Raw genomic sequence first — 19,076 nt, forward strand, 5'->3', positions numbered from 1 at the left:
ATGCTCACAACAGAGGGCATGGGATACCGCTTGGTAAAGACTATCTGAGTTGAATGTGTAAAAGAAATGAGGGGCTTTTCACACATCAGCTTTTAAAAGTATCCAGTTTTTGTTAGTCTGCCCACTGGTAAAAAATCATCAAATCCAAGACCAATCTTGTGGAATACCAAACTCTGCTAAAAAGGCATAAAGCATTCAGTTGGGTGGATGTGTCTACTCAAGTAGCAGGTGCAAGGTACAGTGAATCTGAGCTGGTCTGAAAACGGAAATAGCTGTAGCCTTGCTGGGAACAGTCGAAAGGCCTTACCTGTGCAGTACAGCAGCTCAGAGCATAACCATAATCCCCACAGCCTTCCAAGGCCATGTCCCCTTACCTCTGTTCTGACTGGGCACACGTCGTGCCTTGTAAGGCAAGTCAAGTAGAGGAAGGAGCTACAGATTCTTTCAGCATCAACCCAGACGTTCTGCTTAGGGGCCAGATGCGATGGCCTGGAGATATGACAGTCCAGCCCATGTTGTGGCTCCGAGGCTGACCCAGGAGGGCAGTGGCTTTCCTGTATAAGCAGTTCCCTCCAGGCAGCACACAGCAAGGAGGAAGCAGAACCAGAACAAAGCCACACAGAAAATGAAGAAATGGAGAAGACAGAAAAGTCTGTGAGAAAGGAGTATCCACGTAAGTTGCACCCTGCGTAAAATACCCAGAGCCTGTGTCTCCTGAAGACAAGAGGATGCAGAGGAATGGTTTTGTTATGGCCTAAAAACACTGGTACATCGTCATTAATGGGCAAACATGAACTTCCTGTGGCAATACGGTAGTGAGGGCACATCATCAATCAAGTATATTCTGTGAAAAGTGCTAATCTCAAATCTAATACTAAGAAAACAATCAGACTGTCCAGACTGAGGGACTTTCTACAGACCTGGCTTCTTCAGAAAGGTCAAGGTCATGAAAGACCGGAAAGGTGGGAGATCTGTTCTAGATTAAAGTAGCACGAAGAGACATGGTAACTAAATATAATGTGTGAGCCTTGACTGGATCCTGGACTCAACAAAAGCAACAAAAGATATTAATGGTAAACTTGGGGGAAATTTGAATATTGACTATATATAACGTTCCATCTGGGTTAGAATTCTCGGGTATGATAAAAGTGCTGTGGTTAAAAAAGAGATGTTCCCTGCTCTTAAAAGGTTTGTGCTGATATATTTAGGGTGAAGCATCATGATGTCTGCAACTTACTTTCAAATAGCTCCGAAAAAAAATTTCTGCATATGCACAAAATCAAATGTGGTATAACGTTAATGACTAGTGAATCTAGGCAAAGGGTTTAGTGGGGTTTGTTTTACCATTTTTGTAAGTCTGAAGTTTTTCAAAATAAAAAGTTGAGGGGGAAATAAATACCTTACCATTCAATGCCAGATGGTCTGACAGAGTGTGGGTTACCGGAGTCTACATGTAGTAGGGTGCCCTATGATGATCCATTTCTCAGTGCAGCCATGGGAACAGGAATGCTCTCCTGAGAGTGTCACTGCCACACCCAAATTACACCCCCCACTCCCACCCCCAACCACAGGCACGAGCCAGAGTGGGAACCACCAGCCATCACCCTGGCCAGGTCCTAACTTCATACTGAGGGATCGGTTTCTTTTCCCAAAGGAAACAAAGCTGCATTTTCAGGACTTCTGGTTCAGCCAAATCTTAGCCTGAATTTGTTTTCATTTTTGCTATGGTCACTTTGCAATTATAATGCATTTTGTTTCACTACAACATCACCCCTGACTTCTGTCCCTCAAGCTCACTAACCTCTGGTCCAAATGGCCTTTCTTCAAGAGTGCCTGGATCTCCCATCTCAGCTCAAGAGCCCTTTCAGACAGGCCCTTGTCTCAAGCCCTAGAGAGCAAATAGCAATAGCACTAGTGAAGTATAGGCAGTACCAGTCCCAGACCCTGGGGCTCTCATGGTAGCAGGAACAGAGAATTTCCAAAGCTTCCAGGAGAAGGAGGAAGATGTGCCTCTGACATCCAAATGTGATCAACATAATCCTTTTCCCCAGGAACAATGGTCACAGTGCTGGTTGGGGTAGTAGTAACACTAGTGAGGTCCCATATTGCATTCCCATTACAGAAGAAAACAGGCTTTTTCATAGGCTGGTCTTGGAAACAAATACTCCTTTATAATGCTGGTTTTAAGGAAAAAAACATGTCATGAGTTTCAAATAACCAAAAAAAAAAAAAAAAAAAAAAAACCCAATCTAACCTGAAGAGACATGGTCTACTTAGAAAATTAACTTGTATCCTTGTATTATAAAAGGAGCTCCTGAATTCCAACATGTACAGGAACTCATTTTTGAACACATGTGGTTGATCAGTGCCTTGCCATTTGTATCTTATACCCCAAGTGTCTTTGGGGGGACTGAACAATTACTGAGTACAACTGGAAGGAAATATTCCAAAGTAACACAAACTGAAGTGGGGCTGTGACCTTTCCTGCCTTCAAGATTGATCACTGTGTGGAAGGTTCCAGAATGTTTTCAGGTGGACTTCTCTGTCACTCTGTCTTGCTGATGTTCGCACACCGTTTTTTTTTTTTTCCAGCAATCATGATCTTATTCATCATAAGGATGTAAGACTGTCATTCTGTTCATTTGCTCTCTATGCAACAGCTAAACAAAGTCTTGACATAGATTTTAGAATGAGCACACATTCATTATTGGCTTTGGGGATCTCCTTTGATTTAACTTTTGACATTGCTCTTTAGTCTCAAAGCCCCCTGAATTTTCAGGCCATCAATGGCACATCTAAATGCCATTGCAGACAAGAATGCAGACAAGAATATCATTCCTTTTTTTTTTTTTATTGGAGTTCAATTTGCCAACGTATAGCATAACACCCAGTGCTCATCCCATCAAGTGCCCCCCCCTCAGTGCCCATCACCCAGTCACCCCCACCCCCGCTCACCTCCTGTGGGACCCAGGAAATTTTTTTTTTAATTTTTATTTATTCATGATAGGCACACAGTGAGAGAGAGAGAGAGGCAGAGACACAGGCAGAGGGAGAAGCAGGCTCCATGCACCAGGAGCCTGACGTGGGATTCGATCCCAGATCTCCAGGATCGCGCCCTGGGCCAAAGGCAGGCGCCAAACCGCTGCGCCACCCAGGGATCCCAAGGACCCAGGAAATTTAACAAAAATCCCCTACCCCTAGACAAGCAGAGCAGGACTAACTCCATTTTGTGCTGCACGTGCCACCTTCTGTATGACCCCCACATGACCTGCTTATTGCTTAAGGCGCTGCCCCACCCTAGTCAAGCCGCTGGGCACACCCTAATCGGAAATCGGCTCATAAAAATGTAACCCTGCCCTGTGCCCACCACAACTGCGTGCTAATTCTGACAGAGTGATAGGCCAGTTCAAATGGTCACTATAGGGTGAATCGTGATTCAGTTGGCCACCTGCGTGTGAACCAACATGACTGTGCAACTTTCTATGTGTGTTACAATCCCATTGGCCACGGCAAGCTCGAGCTTGCAAATAAACCCTCGTGCGCTTGCATCGGTGTCGGCTCCTTGGTGGTTTCTCGGATTCGCAATCTTGGGCACAATACTCCCCTTCCACCACCCCTTGTTCGTTTCCCAGAGTAAGGAATCTCTCATGTTCTGTCTCCCTTTCTGATATTTCCCACTCATTTTTCCTCCTTTCCCTTTTATTCCCTTTCACTATTTTTTATATTCCCCAAATGAATGAGACCATAAAATGTTTGTCCTTCTCTGATTGACTTATTTCACTCAGCATAATACCCTCGAGTTCCATCCACGTCGAAGCAAATGGTGGGTATCTGTCGTTTCTTTTTAATAATAAATTTATTTTTTATTGGTGTTCAATTTGCCAACATACAGAATAACACCCAGTGCTCATCCCGTCAAGTGCCCCCCTCAGTGCCCATCATCCAGTCACCCCCCCAACCCCCCGCCCTCCTCCCCTTCCACCACCCCTAGTTCATTTCCCAGAGTTGAGTCTTCATGTTCTCCCTTTCTGATATTTCCTACCCATTTCTTCTCCCTTCCCTTCTATTCCCTTTCACTATTATTTATATTCCCCAAATGAATGAGACCATATAATGTTTGTCCTTCTCCAATTGACTTATTTCACTCAGCATAATACCCTCCAGGTCCATCCACGTTGAAGCAAATGGTGGGTATTTGTCATTTCTAATGGCTGAGTAATATTCCATTCTATACATAGACCACCTCTTCTTTATCCATTCATCTTTTGATGGACACTGAGGCTCCTTCCACAGTTTGGCTATTGTGGCCATTGCTGCTAGAAACATTGGGGTGCAGGTGTCCCAGCGTTTCACTGCATCTGTATCTTTGCGGTGAATCCCCAACAGTGCAATTGCTGGGTCATAGGGTAGATCTATTTTTAACTCTTTGAGGAACCTCCACACAGTTTTCCAGAGTGGCTGCACCAGTTCACATTCCCACCAACAGTGCAGGAGGGTTCCCTTTTCTCCGCATCCTCTCCAACATTTGTGGTTTCCTGTCTTATAATTTTCCCCCTTCTCACTGGTGTGAGGTGGTATCTCATTGTGGTTTTGATTTGTATTTCCCTGATGGCAAGTGATGCAGAGCATTTTCTCATGTGCATGTTGGCCATGTCTGTCTTCCTCTGTGAGATTTCTGTTCATGTCTTTTGCCCATTTCATGATTGGATTGTTTGTTTCTTTGGTGTTGAGTTTAATAAGTTCTTTATAGATCTTGGAAACTAGCCCTTTATCTGATATATCATTTGCAAATGTCTTCTCCCATTCTGTAGGTTGTCTTTTAGTTTTGTTGACTGTATCCTTTGCTGTGCAAAAGCTTCTTATCTTGATGAAGTCCCAATAGTTCATTTTTGCTTTTGTTTCTTTTGCCTTCGTGGATGTATCTTGCAAGAAGTTACTGTGGCCGAGTTCAAAAAGGGTGTTGCCTGTGTTCTTCTCTAGGATTTTGATGGAATCTTGTCTCACATTTAGATCTTTCATCCATTTTGAGTTTATCTTTGTGTATGGTGAAAGAGAGTGGTCTAGTTTCATTCTTTTTTTTTTTTTTTTTTTGCCCGCAGAGATCAGTGGGTGTATTTGAGCTAAACTGTGGCATCAGGAAGAACCCAACGTGAGGCTCCTGGGGGTCCTAAGGCAAGGCCCAGCGAGGTTTTTGGTCCTGATGAGATCATCTCACAAGTGGTCACTGCAAGTGCTAAAGCGGGGGGCGGGCCGTCCTGGCCCCGTGGGTCCAGCGGTTGGGGGCAGGCCCACGCCCACAGCGTGGGTGGCCAGGCCGGGGACCGGGCGGGACCGGGCGAGACCGGGGGGGACGTGGGGCCAGGCCAGGAGCCCCGCCTCCTCACTGCGGACAGCTGGGCCGCTCCTCCGAGGAGCCGAGGAGCCGGAGCGGGTTGCGCCCGCCTGCAGCGCGCAGATGCACTGCTCCTCATCACGGTCGTTCAGCAGCAGAGACCATGTGTCCCCGCCGTCGTCGGCTGCGGCGCTGTGTCGGGACAGCTTGTTGTCGGACTTCAGGGAGGACAGAGACACCTGGCTGATACGGCTGACCTGGTCCCAGGGCGTGGCCCGCGGGGAGTCCCGCCGCCGGTCATCCATGCCAATGTGCACGCTGACCTGGGACGCCGTCAGGGGCTTCATGCGGCCCTGCGCCTGGGCCTCGTACCTCTCCAGGTCGGGCTTCTTATAGCACTTGAGCTGCAGCGATGAGAGCACCACAGACACGGAGGAGGCCGCCATAGCCGCCGAGCCCATCCACAGCTGCAGCACGACGCCGATGGGCATGAAGACCCCCGCCGCAATGGGTATCCCGACCGGGTTCTAGATCAGTGCCAGCACCAGGTTGAGGCGTATCCTCCACACGGTCCTCTTGGAGAGGTGAATGCTGGCCACCACGTCCAGCAGATCGTTTCTGATGAGGACGACGTCAGCAGCCTCGATGGCAACATCTGTGCCCGTCCCGATGGCAATCCCCACGTCGGCCCGGGCCAGGGCTGGAGAGTCATTAACCCCGTCTCCCACCATGGCGACTTTCTTCCCTTCGTTCTGGAGCTCCTGGACCTTGGCCACCTTGTGAGACGGGAGCACCTCTGCAAAGACCTCGTTGATGCCAACCTGGGTGGCAATGGCTCTGGCCGTCTTGCGGTTGTCTCCTGTGATCAGGACCACGTCCATGCCGATGCTCTTGAGCATGTGCAGAGCCAGGGCTGCCTCCTGCTTGACGGTGTCGGCGATGGCGATCATCCCGCACAGCACACCGTCGATGGCCACCAGGATGGCTGTCAGGCCTTTCATCTTATGGTCCGACATCGCGTCACTGATGTCGCTGGATATGGTCAGGCCGTTGCGCCTCATCCATTCACGGTTCCCAATCAGCACGGAGAAGGTCTGGGGCGTCTCATCTGTTTCCTCGGGAACGCCACCAACCATGCCCGGGGGAGCGGCCTGTTTGCTCTGCTGGCGCTCGCCGGGGGCCAGGATGCCCTCCACGCTACTGACTTTGCAGCCAATTCTGCAGACTGGCACTGCCTGGAAGTCCGTGCAGTATCCCAATGTCTCCGTTCCCAGTTCCTCTTTATGGTACTTGGTGATGGCCATGCCCAGGGGGTGCTCGCTGCTGGCCTCCGCGGTCCCCACCACGGCGAGGACCTTCCTAAGGGGCAGCGTGGCCACATCCACCAGCAGGAGGACCCTCATGACTTTGGGGACCCTGTGCGTAATGGTGCCAGTTTTGTCAAACATCACGGTCTTTATCTTGTGGGCCATCTCCAGAGGCTTGCCTCCTTTGATGAGAATGCCATTCTGGGCGGCCACCCCGGTGCCCACCATGACCGCTGTGGGCGTGGCCAAGCCCAGGGAGCAGGGGGTAGATGATGCACAGCACCGTGATGGACGTCTGGAACGCAAACCGGATGATCACCTCCGCCTCGGAGATATGCTTGTTAGGGGTCTTTGACATCTGAGCCTCTTCTACCAACTTCACGATCTGAGCCAACATGGTATCGTTGCCCACGTGGGTGGCGGTAACGAGCACAGAGCCATGTGCATTCATGGATCCGGCAATCACCGTGCTCCCGGGTTTCTTCGTGACAGGCATGGCTTCTCCTGTGATGAGGGACTCGTCGGCCATGGTATTGCCCTCCAGGACTTTCCCATCCACCGGGAACTTTCCTCCTGTCACCACCTTGATGACATCGCCCCGCTGCACCAGCTCCATGGGTACCTGCTCCTCTCTGAGGATCAAGTTGTCCTTGCCAAGGGTCACGACGGTGGCTTCTGTGGCTTGGAGAGACAGGAGTTTGGCAAGGGCTTCTGAGGTTTTGCTCTTTGCTGTGTGTTCCAGCCACTGCCCCAGGGCAATGAACACAAAGAGCATGGGGCGGGGGGGGGGGGGGGGGGGGGATTGTCGAAGAAGGTCACAGGGCTCCTCTCCGCCCTCTCAGCCACGGCCACCACCAGGATGACGAGCGAGTAGGTGTAGGCGATGCTTGTGGCCAGCACAATGAGCACTTCCATGTTGGCCGCCCTGTGCCTCAGAGACCTGTAGGCCTGGACGTAGAAGTACCACCCACCAAGGAGCTGGACAAAGGTACACAGGATGAAGAAGATGAGATTCAGAATGGACAGTCCTGGAATGACGTTGTGGTCCCGGACCATGGACTCATGGGGCATGCTGCTGGGCACCAACATGTAGATCATCAGACCCATCACAGGGATGCCGAACACCAGGATGCACAGAAAAGACTTCTTCTACTGCTTTATTTCCACCTTGTGGTCCAAGTGATGTGCATTGGGGTTTCTCTGGGCTGGGGAAGCATGAAAGCCGATTTCCTCGATAACTTTGACAATATCTCGCGGACCGATGATTTCAGGATCGAACTTCACGTGGGCTTTGCTGGTGGCGACGGCCACAGAGGCATAGGTGATGCCGGCCATCCTCTTGAGTTTGGACTCTATGTTGTGAACACAGGACGTGCAGGTCATCCCCGTGATGATCAGCTCCAGGTCGCCATCAGAGCCCGCGTAGTCTTCCAGCACCGTCACCTCAAAGCCTAGGTCCTGGATGAGCTGAGCGATCTCCAGTGGCTGGATGACGTCTGGGTGATACTTCACCTCTGCCTTTCTGGCCATCAGGGCAACCAGCACCGAGTCGACGCCTGCTTCTTTCTGCAGCTTCCTCTCTATGTTGGACACACAGGATGCACAGGTCATGCTTGTGATCTGCAAAAAACACTTCTGTGCTGCCACAGAGGTAGAGGCTGGTGGGGACCTGGACGGGCGACCAGGGCTGTGGTTTCCAGGGAGCCCCTCAGCATGGGGAGCCCCTTCCTGCACAGACACAGGTACGCCGGCTGTGGTGTGCGCCGAGGAATTCCCCACACTGTAGTTTCCAACATGATTGCTGTAACCGTTTTCAGAGAGGACTGAAGTCTCAAATCCCATCTCCTCGACGGCAGCTCGGAGTTCTTCCAGGCCAATTATAGAGGGATCATAGAGCACCACTGCGGTCCCTTCAGCCAGAGAGACAGATATTTGCTGCACCCCTTCCCTCTGGGAGATCAGGCCTTCGATGGACTGGACGCAGGATGCACAGGTCATGCCCGCAATGGCGAGCATCACAGTATTGCACCTGCCCGGTGCCGGGGTTCTCGGGGTGGGGGTGGGGACGGCACATGCGGAAAACCTGTTACCTGTCTTACTTCCTGCTGCTGCAGGAAGAGAAACTTTAAAGTTCCCTGGTGGGAGAGCTTCAATGGTCCTCTGCAGGGCCCCTGCGGTGACACAAGAAGGGTCGTACTGTACTTGGGCCATTCTGTTCTCCAAGGACACTTGTACATTCTGAACCCCGGGGAGTTGGCCTATATTCTCTTCAATGTTCAGGACACAAGACTGACAGTGCATTCCGTCGCGTCTCAGCTACAGGGTAACCACATGGCTCCCTTGGTGGCCCAAGGTCTCAGAGTTATTGAGATTCTGGTTATCAGAAGTCAAAGGCATCTTTGGGTTGGCCCTCCGTAACCGCCCAATATCAATGGGTGCCAGACTTACGGGCGCCACTCTGTTCTTGATGACAGCTTCAAACCCCATGTCGTGTACATGGTCCCTGAGGTCCTGGGGTTGAATAAGATAAGGCTAGTAAGTGATGACTGCCTCCTGGGTGCTGAGGGAGACCCGGACTCTTGCTACCCCTTGCAGCTTTCCGAGCTTGCCTTCGATGGAGCTGACACAGGACTGGCAGGTCCTGTCAGGGCCTGGGTGCCCTCCACCCAAAGTCTGACCACAGCCTCGAGGCCAGGCAAGGACCTCGAGGGCCAGGAGGCAACCTTTCCTTCTGCAACGCTGGCCTCGAAGCCCATGTCCTCAATGCAACGGCAAACCTGCGGCAGGCTCAGAATGGACGGCACGTACCTCACAGTCGCATTGCCTTGTTCCAGGGAAACCTTAATGCTCACGATGCCTTTCAAACTGGAGATCCTGCCCTCCATGGACCTTATACATGACTGGCAGGTCATACCCAGAATGCTGATGGTGCTGGTGGCCGTCTGAGGAGGGCACACACTGTCCAGGCCACCTTCGTAGCCAACATTGTCAAAGGCGAAGCTCTGCTTCATCACTGGTTCCCAGGCACGAGTGGGCAAAGAAAGTTTAGACAGGATATGCTTCCAGCCAATGGGCACCCTCTCGCTCATCACACTGCATTCAGCACCGAGGACCTCTGCACACGGCCCCACGCGTGCCCTCAGCGGCCCCCAGCCCGGCTGGCATGTGCAGGAGCCCGCACGTAAGCACCTCTGCCTCTGGAGCTCAGCACAGTCTCCTTTCGGCCACGTGCACTCCCAGGAACCCTAGTTTCATTCTTCTCACAGACTTCTCACTGACCAGGCTGGCTCAGATTCCAAGAAGAAAGCGCACAGCCACCTCAGAGAGTCCTCTGGTGAGTCAATGTGCAAAACATCAAAGTCTCCTCTGGGCTTGGTTCTCAGGGATGACCAACACCGTGAACCTCTTGGGAGAAATTAAGCTGCCGAATTCAATTCAGGAGGGGGTGGGGGGAAGGCCACAAAGGGCTTAGCCCATTCCATCTACCAAGACTACCCAAGGCGCTGTCTTCAGCCCCATCTAACCTTTCCAAGGTAGGCCCTGGTTCCTCCAAGTTTCAGAATCAGGTTACAAATAATCTGTCTTTTAAAAATTCTTTGCTGGAGAATGACTGGCTATCTGGTCCCTGCATTCCTAACAAAATGCAAATTTTCTCCAGATAGGCTCCTTTTCCTTTGTAAACATTTCTCTCCAACCCTGCAACCTTTTTTTTTTTTTTTTTTGAGGAGGTAGGGCTGCCTTTCCCTGCCTGGAACCCCCTTCTCTTCACTGGGAGTGGCTGCTTGACACTTTGGAACATTTTTCCTGAAGCCATTAAGCCTCATCAGCCAGGAAGCCAGGAAAATCTGGCTTTAATGTTTAACATATTTCATAGTCACAGCTGTGCCAAAGAGCCAGGTTTCATGTGTAAATTCTTCCTTGGTTGTCCTCCAAAAACTACCCATAAGGAGGAAATCTATCTAAATGATCCTACCAGCAAACAAGGTATCATATGCTTCCTTTCATTCCTAAGGGGATAGTAGTTTAGCATTGCTAGATTCCAGAAAAATAAGAATTTCTCACCTGAAACCGGAAGAGATCTCAAAATAAGGAGGAGAACCCAACACAGGCTGTGCAAAGGCCCATTGGATCAAGGGTTTTGCTTTATGAACAACTACTCCAGATGAGTTCTGCTGTTCCATTAAGAGAATTGGGAAAGCAGCCTGCTAGAGACACACCACACATGCACTAACATGCACACTGCCATAAGCCCATGTACACACATCTGTGTTCTGCTCTATGGCAACACCCAGAATCATTTGGCCTCAGAGTGTTGTTTTCTAAGATGGAGGTCTGCAAAATCTCAATGAACAACAAACACTCTGCTATTAAGCCAGATGCTGTGATGGTACAGCTGCTCCCTAAATTCTCCCATCAGCACTAGAGACTTCGAAGGACTGCAGGAAGCAGAGCACACTAACCATAGGCATGTTTCACTATTTAGGCAGAGGCATGTAAGAACAAAGCCCTCCAGAGACATAGGCACCAACCACAGCAACAATTGATTAGCTGTGTGGCCTTGGACAAGTGACTTGACCCCTCTGAACCCTGTTATCCCAATTTTATGGATGGGGAGCTTTACTGGGCCTCTTTTCAAGGCTGAGAATTAAACAGGAGGAATGCATGTAAATACTTGACACAAAGTAAATAAGGAAAATACGTTACCTATCATTGCTGGCCTCTCTTAACTAGAGCTCTTTGCCAAATTGAGGGGAAAAAAGTTCCAAGCCACGATTCCTTCCTACCTTGTCTTTGTCATTTAATTACCTTTTTCCCCCAAACTGTGACCAGGTTTGAACAGAGCAACTTCTTCTAAGATGCAATGTGACAATGCCTCATCCTTCTCCTTCCTAGGACTGGCTAGGTGAGTCAAAGCACTTTCTAAATTGCTGGTTTACTCCTTCAAGGCCTGAGGACAGTGCCCAGGAGCCAGCTTACTGAAGGGGCAGCCAGACTCTGATGCGTGGGGTTTGAAAACAATTGACAAGTGCTTTCTGATGAAGGGAATAGATTGGACTAACTCCAGCTATCTTAACTGAAGATCAGCAAATATAATGCCAGCAAACTCAAGCAAAATCCAACTCAAGAAAAACCTTTGGATGGATAATGCAGGTTTGCAACCATTTGCATAATGAAATGGTTGCTTTTTAACGATTTCCTATAGTGGTGTTATATATGGAAGCTTTTTGCCCTATTGAAGCAGTTTAATTGGAAAATGGCAAAGGAGTAAGAAGAGGAAGACACACAGTTTTGATGAGCACACACACACACACACACACACACACACACACAACTTGGAGGGGGGCGCTGCACTCCACAGCAGCATTGATGCACCCCTCCCTCCTGGCCGTCCTGTGCCTGCCCTCCTTGAGAACCCTCCCTGGGGACCTGGCAGGTGCGGGCCCTCTGCCTCCTGGGCTCTCCTCCTGCCCCTGCTCTTTCTCTGAATCACTCCCACCCATCCCCCAGCTTTCTGCTAGATGCAACCTCAGGGATGGATTCACCAATGTTCCTGCCACCCTCCCCCCCACCCAGGGTGCTGCTAGGAGCCCCTGTCCACCTCTTGGTGTGGTCCTTACCCCACTGTGGTCATCATTCCCTGTTTGCCTGTCTGCATCCTCCAGAGAACTGTGAGCTCCAAGACGGCATTCGCTTCTACTCAGCATTTGGTGCCTCATCTGTGCAGATGCCATTACAATAGGCAAACAGGATAGCTCTAATCCCTGCCTGCATGGGGCCTGCATCCTAGATTCTAGTGGAAGGGACCAGCTATAATGAGTATATACGATAAAATAAATGCACAGACAACGAACCCAGGAAGCGCTAAGTGTTGAGAGGAGAAATGAAGCCAGAAAGGCAGGACAGTGCCTGGCAGTGAGGAAAGGCCATAGTGCTCAACCAGGGCCAGAGGAAGCCTCGGATGGGCTCAGGGAAGGAGCACTTCAGGAAGGAGGAGCAGTGAAACAAGACAAGCCGGTTGGGTGTGAGGGGCAGCGTGGAGGCCAGTGTGGCCAGAGCTGGGAGTAAGCAGGGATGGGGGGTGGAGGGGACGGTGCGGCCCAAGATGGGGGATGCCAGTTCTGTGGGGGCCTACAGTCCACAGTCAGGAGTCGGGATGTCACTCTCAGTGTGATACATGGGAGTGGGAGTGTATAGCGATCCGTGGGCAGAGCCTGTGTCTCCCGCCCCCAGTCCCTTGCATAGCACCCAGTGAGTTGTTGAATAAATGAATCAAGGCCACTATGTGGGCAGAGAACACGTACAGACATTGGACAGATGGGGTCCCTTCCCTCCAGGAGCTCCGTCTCATTGGCAGAGATATTATCACTGGCTATAACGAACATATATTTATAATGAGGAAAAGGATGGACAGAAAGGATTTGAGATTCATAATTTGGGAAAATGAAGCCAGCTCCTAGCACAGACAGGCAGACACCAGCCCCCAGTAGATGGCCTGGGCTACTGAGTGCTCTGTTAGGAGCCCCAGGCAGTCCCACAGTAAAGATGCCCTGCCCATTTAAGTAGGTTTATCCCTCTACTCCCCAGCCTCACTTGATTGAGAAAATTTATTGGTGTGTGGGGCAGATATTTCATAAAGTACACTTTCAGACACATGAATGGAGGGATCAGTGTGGGTGTATCTCTTTGCTTTGGGAATTTCTTGGCTGTCTGTACCTTTTCACTCCCGAGGCTGGAAGGCAGAGTCCAGAAGCCTGGGGCCACCAGGGTTAGAGACTGCGACGCTGATATGGCAGCATGTGGAACCTGAGCCCACAGCTGGGATAGTCCTAGGAAGTTGCATGTGTTCTAACTTAGGGCCCGAGATACAGGTTCAGGTGATTTTCAGAGAGGCCGTTTCAGCCTGAAGCCAAGAGCCTGAGGACCAAGGAGGTGTCTCCAATCCTCACTCCATTTCTGTTGGGATCATATAGGTATCAGTATACAGCTCTCAATGACTTTGCTGGCTTTAGCACTAATCCATCCTGCTGACCCCTTCCTTTTTAGAGCTTTCTCTGCCCCACTGACTTCTCAGACATGGCTCTCCTTGTTTACTCCCTACAGCTCTGGCTGGCTCACTGCTGGATGGACTTGCTGACTGCTTCACTTGTTCATCCCAGCAAACATCTCTGAACATACAGTATGTGCCAGGCCCAGTGGTGGGCTCTGGGCTCTGGGGATCTGCTAGTAGATATACATACTTCTGCCCAGTGGAGTATAGTGGGACAGTCAGTCAAGCAAATAACTAGAAATACATCATTTAAAATTTAAATTTGAGGGCAGCCCCCGGTGGCTCAGCGGTTTAGTGCCACCTTTGGCCCAGGGCATAATCCTGGAGACCTGGGATGGAGTCCCACATCAGGCTCCCTGCATGGAGCCTGCTTCTCCCTCTCTCTCTCTCTCTCTGTGTGTGTGTGTGTGTCTAATAAATAAATAATCTTTAAAAAAATTTTTCAATTTGATGCAAGGAGACAAATGGGGCAGTGACAGAGTCAACACAGGAACTGGTACAGACTGGCATTCATGAGATGCTTTCAAAGGACGTGCATTTAAACGGAGACTACAATGAGAAGCATACCCTTTGCAGGAGCTCTGCCAGGTCTCTCTTTGGCTGGTGGCCCCCAAGGCTCAGGCCCCAGTTCTCTGCACTCCTCACTCTATCATGGCCTCCCACTGCTTCGGTGACTGTCTGCACATAACCCTGTGTCTCCTAACTGCTTTTCTTCAGCCTAGACCTTTCCCTCTTGGCTTATGTCTACCTGCTGCCTTCTGAAGCATCTCCACCCAGATACCTCAAGACACCACAAACTTATGTCCAAACAAAACACAGGAGCTACACCCTGCACTCCCACTCCCTCAAAACAAAACAAAACTCAAGCAAAACCACCTTTTTTTTCCTGTGCTCCCGTGTTGGCACTTGGCAGCACTGATCCAGACACTTAGGGAACATTTCCACACACATACTTTTCCCCTCTGTTTCTAATCTTTCAGCAGATCTTGCCAATTCTCCATCTTTCTAGATCTTAACCACTGCCACCCTGATCCTAGTCCACCAAGATTTTGGCGATGGTTTCCTAGCTGGCCTCCCCCAATCATTCTTGATCCACTGATTCTCTTTATTACAGAATGATGATTCAAAATGCAAACCTGATCCTTTCATCCCCATCCTTAACTACTAAAATCTTTTAGTGGCTTCTTTTTTTTTTTTTTTTTTTTAAGATTTTTGTTTACTTATTTATTCATGAGAGATACAGAGAGAGAGAGAGAGGCAGAGACACAGGCAGAGGGAGAAGCAGGCTCCATGCAGGGAGCCCAATGTGGGACTCGATCCCGGGTCTCCAGGATCACACCCTGGGCTGCAGGTGGCGCTAAACCGCTGCGCCACCGGGGCTGCCCCTTTTAGTGGCTTCTTGTGCATGTTTGACTAAAGGTTAAATTCTCTAACACGGTCTATGAGATCTTGCATGCTATAGCTCCTTCTACCTCTCCATCCTCCATCTCACACCTCTGGGCCCTCCATACATGATGATCTCTTGTTATCTCCTTGAATGCATCTACTTCCCCCACCCTCCCCTGAATGCATCTCCTCCTTTATCTGGTTAATTCCTATTTACCCTCCAGCTCTCAGCTCAAATGGCACTTCCTTGAGGAAGCTCTTCTAGAATCTTAAACTGAATCAAAGTCCTTTTTAAACTCTCGTGGTACTCTGTTCCTTAATGTTATAGCACTTTCATAATTAATATAAATGTGTACTACATTAAAGTCTCTTTCCAACGCAATTTTAGGTTCTAAGAAAGTTACACTATGTTTATGTCTCCTTCTAGTTCTTCCTCTATCACTTCCCTACATTTCCTAAGATACGGTACTCCTCCATCTTCTGACTCCACAGCCTTTTGACCACAGAGATCTCCTTACCTCATAACTTCAAAGTCTTTATCCTCAACCCTAATCTCACCAAAGATTAGGTGAGTTAAGCAGTTAAGCTTAGGTGAGTTAAGCAGTTAAGCATCTCCAAGTAGACCTGTGGTTTTGCAACATTTCGTGGGTTGACTGCAACCCACAGCAGAAGCAACTTATTACACACACTCTCTCTCTCAACAAATAATTTTCATGAAGTAGTACTGCCATTTTTTTTCCTAGTCGATTTCACTTAGAAAATATTTTTCATTGAATCCCAAGACCCACTAATAGGTCATGACCTGCAGTTTAAAATACACCATGCCAAGTATTCCTGGATGGACATTTCTCTACAACCTCAAACATAACATATTTATTTCCCAACTCATTTCTCACAAAACATCCTTACTAAGAAATATGATCATTCTCTTAGTCACTCAGAACCAACATGTTAGAGTCATTTTGGATTCCTTCTTACCCAAAAGTTGCTAAAACCTATTGGCTCCCCCACCACAACGTATCACCACCCATTCCATCCTTCCCATTCCTGCCATTACAGCTCAGATTTCACTGTAACTTGGAACACTACAATAGCCTCATCAGCTGGTTCCCCATCTCCAGAATTTTCAAATAGAGGTGATGTACATTTGAATCTCAAACATCAAGGCAAAAAGCTAATTCACCTCTTTAGTTCCAACAAAGTAACATGTAAGGGACTCAGATGGATGTGCTTTCATCTACTCATCCAACTCCTTGACTAAATTTTAATTCAGGCTGCCTCATATTTCTAAAATTCCCATTACAATCTGGAAGCCAAACTCTGGCTTCGTACAATGGCAGGCAGACTCACCCATGTCAGCAGTGACCATGGTGGATTGGTTTTCGGGGATGGAGACAGAGGTCTGGTCTTGGTCCATGCTTCGAGAGTCTTCGTTGACCTCATGCTGGCTCTGGCTGAGTTCTGACCGCAGTTCTGAGTACTCATCTTCCTCCCTGAGAACAAAGAAGAGTCAGTCACCACTGACAGAGACAGATGACGAATTCCCAGAGAATATGACTTCTAGGACAAGAAAGAATTCAGAAAAGAAACAGATCTGTTTCCCCTACCTTCCTCAGCTGTATCAACTAGGACTCTTTTCAGACCAAATGAAGCCAGTCACCTCTATGGTCAAAGGTTGCTCCTGTATCCACATACATACTCATACACTGAACAAGATCCACTTAACAGTCTACTAGAAACTTTTTCACTTTTAAGAGTTCTTGAAGAAATTAGATTTCTTCACCTCCTCAAATTATGGTGTGAAAAAGAAGCCGAGACTTGAGAACTGGTCTGAGTACTGAAGTTCCAGTGAGCAAAATAAGCAGGAGTCTGGTGCATAGGAAATGTCACATCCCATCACCTGGACAGTCTCCATGGTGGACTTTCTCCTTGGAAGAGGATGTAGGGAGGCGCTGGAGCTGGAGCTACCAGAAAACCGGCACCTTACCTGTGCAGATCAAACTGGCTACTTTGAGAGGTATGTCTGGTAAATACTACACTTACTTTCCCTCAACCAAGTCAGTAGAGTAAAGAGATAGGAAAAGTGGATGGGGAGAAGAGAAAATGGACAGTGAGTCAGTGCAGCCCACTCAGTGGTCTGTTTCCATCAGTCAGCACTTCTAACAGGAAGACAACACTTAAATGCTGCCATGTTGTTTACACACACACACACACACACACACACACACTCATCCCTTCACAGCCCTTCTCAGTCCCTCAATCTTTTGGTCCCTGAATTAGCTATGGGCAAGTGAAGGAAATTTATTATTTAAGATTTTATTTATTTATTCGAAACACACACACATACACACAGAGACAGAGAGAGAGAGAGAGAGAGAGAGAGAGGCAGAGACAGGCAGAGAGAGAAGCAGGCTCCATGCAGGGAGCCCAACGTGGGACTCGATCCTGGGTCTCCAGGATCACGCCCTGGACTGAAGGCTGTGCTAAACCGCTGAGCCACCGGGGCTACCCAAGTGAAGGAAATTTAATATTGCAGTATGTCTTTCAAAATGTGTGCATACCTCTTCCTCACACCACCACCATCACTATACACACACTGGACACCTACATGGAGAGGGCAAAATAAGCCCCCTGTGAAGCATTTATTTTACAAATGAGCCAGAAGAGAAAACTGTCAGGGGGGTCACCTGGGTGGCTCAGTGGTTGAGCATCTGCCTTGGGCTCAGGTCGTGATCCCGGAATCCCGGGATCAAGTCCCACATCAGACTCCCACAGGGAGCCTGATTCTCCCTCTGCCTGTGTCTCTGCCTCTCTCTGTGTGTCTCTCATGAATAAATAAATAAAATCTTAAAAAAAAAAAAAAAAAAACTGTCAGGGGATTTAACTGAGGATGGAAAGCCCATGAATGTCTGTGAAGAAAGCCAGGGAGAGAAATCCTTCAGATTAGCATTCACTTAAAATTGTTGACACCAATGGGGCAGAAAGTCTACAGTTTTGGGTTTGGGGTAGACCCAGATGGTGACATGTGACCACTGGAACTTGGGGAAGAGGCAACTGCCATTTTAAGCTGGGGAAACACATCTATAAATTAAAGAATGTGAAGAACTCTCCAGAGTTCTTAGTTTTCTCAGGAAATCAACATCCTCCCAGGGAAGGAATTCAGCTGAGCCACTGCTTTATAAGGTGTTTTTAATAAAAGCCATCCAGAAATCGGGGGAGATCGTATATAGATATTAAGCCCCCAGACACGCAAAATATGAATTAGAATGGGAGTGGAAGGCAAAAAATATATATAGGTTAATCTTCTATGAATAAGTTAATTATTAGACACCTGCAAAGCCAACAATAATTAGGTTTAGGAATGAAAACAATTAAAAAGTACCTTAAGAGTAGCTTTTTTGGTCTAAAGGGTAATTGTGCCCTGATACACCAGCTCTCCTTTCAATCAGCGGTTAAAAATATGATTGTAGTTAATGGGAGGTTTTGTGATGAATAAATTACCTTTGTTGCAGGGCCAACATAATCAGCTTCAGCTTGGCTGAGACTGTTTCACAGCCAAGAAAGCCAGATAAATGCTGCTGTATCTCTGGTATAAATGGCATTTGCAAAATTGTTAATAGCCACCTTAAACCCTCCTGGCTTGACAGTTTCCAAAACATATAGGGCCTGCCAAATCTCATGCTTCGTAAGGAATTACTTCTGGGGATTATTAGGATGAATTTTATATAGCAGTGAATAGGGAAGGGTAGGAATAAGAGACTTGATTGTAGGGGCCATTCCTTGCTGAGGTCAGAATACAATCTGCAGGACAATTGCACCACACTAGAAGCGTTATGTTGGGCGGAAGACCTTCAGGGTCATAAAATGCAAACTAAGGATACTTGGTCAATGTATTCGAGCACCAAAATAAGAACAGGAAAGCAAAGACCAGATGAATGCTATCTTCCAGGAGTCAAATATGTTCACAACTAATTCTAACCTAAGAAGCATGCTGTGTGTGGAC

General features: G+C 48.5%; 2 protein-coding genes across 14 annotated transcripts in view; both read right to left on the reverse strand.

The window, feature by feature from the left end:
- The window catches only part of MCC (MCC regulator of Wnt signaling pathway), a 302,034-nt gene that overhangs the window by 100,543 nt on the left and 182,415 nt on the right, over positions 1-19,076 (reverse strand). For all 13 annotated transcript variants that reach the window (XR_013378031.1, XR_013378032.1, XR_013378029.1 and 10 more), the window contains one exon: positions 16,424-16,566. Coding sequence is in view for 9 of the 13 variants with exons in the window: in XM_077895338.1 (XP_077751464.1) it covers positions 16,424-16,566 (143 nt within the window). In the remaining 4 variants the exon portion in view is untranslated. The remainder of the gene's footprint in view (positions 1-16,423; positions 16,567-19,076) is intronic.
- LOC144312532 (copper-transporting ATPase 2-like) lies at positions 5,065-10,692 on the reverse strand. Its single transcript, XM_077895354.1, is given in 4 exon segments — positions 5,065-6,821; positions 6,886-7,417; positions 7,420-9,282; positions 9,285-10,692. Coding segments are annotated over 4 exon segments (4,449 nt in total). The 5' UTR covers positions 9,729-10,692; the 3' UTR covers positions 5,065-5,211.

Source organism: Canis aureus, chromosome 4 (genome assembly GCF_053574225.1).
Source record: "Canis aureus isolate CA01 chromosome 4, VMU_Caureus_v.1.0, whole genome shotgun sequence".
Lineage (NCBI taxonomy): Eukaryota > Metazoa > Chordata > Mammalia > Carnivora > Canidae > Canis > Canis aureus.